The 3,848-nt window shown below is 34.5% G+C and overlaps 1 protein-coding gene across 1 annotated transcript in view; it reads left to right on the top strand.

Moving 5' to 3' along the window:
- Window positions 1–2,341: 2,341 nt before the first annotated feature.
- Window positions 2,342–3,848, top strand: part of LOC106877892 (regulator of nonsense transcripts 3B) — a 25,361-nt gene continuing 23,854 nt past the window's right edge. The window contains exon 1 of the mRNA XM_014926938.2: window positions 2,342–2,499. Coding sequence (XP_014782424.1) covers window positions 2,380–2,499 — 120 coding nt within the window. The 5' untranslated portion in view covers window positions 2,342–2,379. The remainder of the gene's footprint in view (window positions 2,500–3,848) is intronic.

Raw genomic sequence — 3,848 nt, 5'->3', positions numbered from 1 at the left:
GATCAGCCTTCAATACTTCTTCCCATGTCTTACTGAATCTCCCCTCTTTCACAAGTTCCATCCACTTTCAGTGATTGGTACTTCTTTATGCAACTGTCGTCATCCATACACATCACAAGACCAAACCAGTGCAGTTTTCTCTCATGCACACTACATCTAATTCCTCTTAGGCGTAACTTTACTCTCGATACAATAGTGCTCTGTTGCACAAGTACACTGACATTGCACATCTGCAGAGCATACTCACTTCATTCCTCTCTAGTCTTTGAATGTCTTCTGCATTCAGGGCCCACGTCTCACTATCATATAGCATTGCAGTTCATACACATTCATCATACAATCTTACTTTCATTCAGGGAGATAGACTTTTGGTTGCCAACAGTGGTAAAAACTCTCTAAACTTCCTCTAACCTATTCTTATTCCAGCAATTACATTTTTGGTACATCCTCCTGTATTACTAATTTGGTTATCTAAGTAGCATAAATTATCCACTATCTGTAGAGAACCTCCAGAGCATTTGAGAAAATCAATTTTTGTGTATCTGTATTTTCCATGGCTCCTGTGCATCTTCCACTACAAATACTTTCTTTGTTAACCTCCCTACTATTCCATTGCACCTCTTGTGTGTCCTTAGCTTGCACTGAGTACACTAAATGAAATTCTTGCCTATACCCTTCTTAGATATCAAGCAGGATCCATTTTCTTGCTTACTAGGACCTAGGTCTTTTCTAGGTTAACTTTAAGGCCCTTCAATTCTAGGTTTTGCTTTCATACCTGGAATTTCTTTTCTAGTTCTATTACAGATTCAGCTATGAGAGTAAGATCATCAGCATATAGTAGTTCCCATGGAGAGCCAGACTTAAATTTCACTGCAATGGCCAGGAGGATGATGACGAATGGGAGGAGGCTGAGGACCAAGCCTTGGTGATCACCTATTTGTGCACTAAATTCATCACTGTGCTCATCGCTATGGGGCTAACATATTTCAAAGTAAATTACTTTCTAAATAATTTAGGTTACGTGGACGGAATACAAGATATATGCAGTGATGGAGATGGCTGAGCTTCGTTCGATGATGTGGATTCAATTGTTCAGTCAAATGCATTACTTGCCCGTGAATTAAAGTGTAGATGGTTGAGCATACCACAAACACCTGCAACCTTAACATAATTCTCAGACAGAATCAGCGTGACATAGTGATAAAGTTGTGAACTTTTGAATTACAGGGAGCTGGTGTCACGAAAAAGCTTCCGGTACACTCTGTAAACTGGTGGGTGTTAGGACAGGCATCCAAACGTAGAAACCGTGCCGAAACACAATGGAGCCTGGTGCTCCAAACCGTTCAACCCATGCCAGTTTGGAGAACGGACGTTCATTGACGATGATGATGATACAAGTTTTCATCTACCAGATTTCACTGACAAGGCTAAAAAAAAAAAAAAATTGCCCAAGATGCCGAGCAGTGTGACAGAACATAAGATCTCATTGTTGCAAAGCGGACTTCTTAACTATTGAGCTATGCAACTCTTAAGGCGCGATGTATCATTCACCTTCACTCTCTGACCTTTTCTAGTCTGTATATATTCTATCAAGAGTACATGTTTACATTAAATAAAATATTTGGTGGCGATTTCTAGTTTAAACGAAAGATCGCCAAATATCTATGTTGGTTGTTATTTCCACAAGTTAGCTTGTAACAAAATACGGAAATTAAAGAAATTATTTTTACCAGTAGAATTAGAGTGTCAAACAAAATGCCTTGCACTATTTATTTACACTCATTACGATCTAACTTAAAATCACAGCAAGATCATCTGTCATCCAGCCTTCTGGAGTCGACAAAGCAAAGTAATTGTCAAGTAGTAGGTTCTCATAAAATATCTGGCCCTGCGCCTCAATTAGAAATTATATTATTAAAATCGAAGGTTGGTGGAGGAGAGCACCACCCTATATGCTGCACAGTATTTAGTGTACCGACAACAATGTAGGTTATTTAATATTCAATGCAGTTAAAAATATATTACTAGCAAATAACTGAATAGATAACACAATGAGATTTCACTGTCTCATTAAAAGAACACCTATTTAAGTTAAATATATTTCAAAATTACAGAATAATTAAACGAAAGGAAAACAAAACAACATACCCACAGCGGTGACCTTAGGCAGACAAAACTTCCGGTTGTTCGGGTTGAAGTATATTTTAATTTCATAAACAAGTTTTAAAATATTTCATATAGATATCATTGTTATGTACAATATATATTCTAATGATTTTTAATCTAAAAAATTTTCTTTAATATTTTGCTTGTGCATTTTTAAATTAGAATATTTGTGATGCGAGTTCCTGCCCGTATCTCCCAAAGTATGATTTACAAATGACGGCCAGAATACGTAGATCGAGTCAGGACTCTAAGTGTGAACATAAACAATCGAAAATGGTGGAGAAGAAGTGTATAGAGGAACGGAAAAAAGACAGAGATCAAGCTCCTACTAAGGTAAGTTATTTATAAGTTTATAATTAATATTTACTAAGCAAATATCTCCCCTGAAACTATTGTCGTCACTTAAGACGCAGTCGATCAACAGATTTCATAGTTAAAACAACGAGTGGTGGTCGTTGGTTTGTGCTGGCAGTTACCTCTATATGGAAATGCTTGAGCAATTACACATATAACTTCTGTAAAACTCATTGCTGTTATCTAGTATATTAAGTCTAGTATATTACTAGTTAAAATTTATCTGAACAAATTAGTTGTTATTGTTGTTTAATCAACAGTCAACCCTGATTGATTCAGATCTACAACCAAGATACATTCCGACTAAGACAGTCATGTCTTTTTATCTTTAGTCTACTTTATCTAATGTCTATATATATATATATATATATATATATATATATATGTTTAGTTCCTTAGTTTTCTTTGAATTTAACTAATTTTGGATCGCATTGAAAACGTCGTAATTTCAGTGATGTTTTCTATATTTAAATATGTTGACATAACAGAAAGGAGCATTTTAAAACTAAAGATGTGATTTTCTCTATCCTTATTTTTGTTGTCTAATACTCTGTTTCACAGTTCTTCTAAATATTTGGGTCTACTTATATACGAGTAATTACCTTGGATATGTATTCTACTTGCATTTATTGGATTCTGATTGTTTGATATAGTTAGTTAAATTGTTTTAAAACTCAGTGCTTTATCGATATCTGCTGTGATTTTAAAATCTCCTTTTCTTCTTAATATATACTATATACATATATAAATTAGGCTGAATGATATTTAAGGAATATTAGTTGACTATTTCTACAGATATGACGGTTATATAGTTGACCCCGTTTAGCTATAGCGGTTAAAATACTTTTAGTTGCAAATGTCTTATCTCAAACGTTTTCATTTGACACGCTTGTGTTGTGCATGTATATATCTATCGATTTAGATGTATGTATAGAGACAATGATGTAAATAAACAAGTAAGGCTGTTTGGATCTGATATACAAAATATCAATACATGTAAATAGAAAGAAAGCAAAGACTGAAAATTTTCAGACGATGAATATTCAGGCATAAATATATAGATATATATTAACAGAGCAAACTTACACAGAGTACAAAAGACAGAAAAATAAAGGAGAGAAGACATGGTGTTACCTAATGTCTTCGGTAAAGGTTTCGGGTGATGTTTAAAATCATTTAAGCACTAGTTTTCTATATTGAGAACCTCTGGATCTTATCTGTTGAATTTCTCTCTGTCCGTATCTATCTATCTATCTATCTATCTATCTATCCATTCATCCATCCATCCATCGTGTATGTGTGTGTGTATATGTATGTATGTATGCACG

Source organism: Octopus bimaculoides, chromosome 8 (genome assembly GCF_001194135.2).
Source record: "Octopus bimaculoides isolate UCB-OBI-ISO-001 chromosome 8, ASM119413v2, whole genome shotgun sequence".
Classification (NCBI taxonomy): Eukaryota; Metazoa; Mollusca; class Cephalopoda; order Octopoda; family Octopodidae; genus Octopus; species Octopus bimaculoides.
The sequence above is the reverse complement of the archived record's forward strand: the minus strand, read 5'-3'. Positions and strand labels throughout refer to the sequence as shown.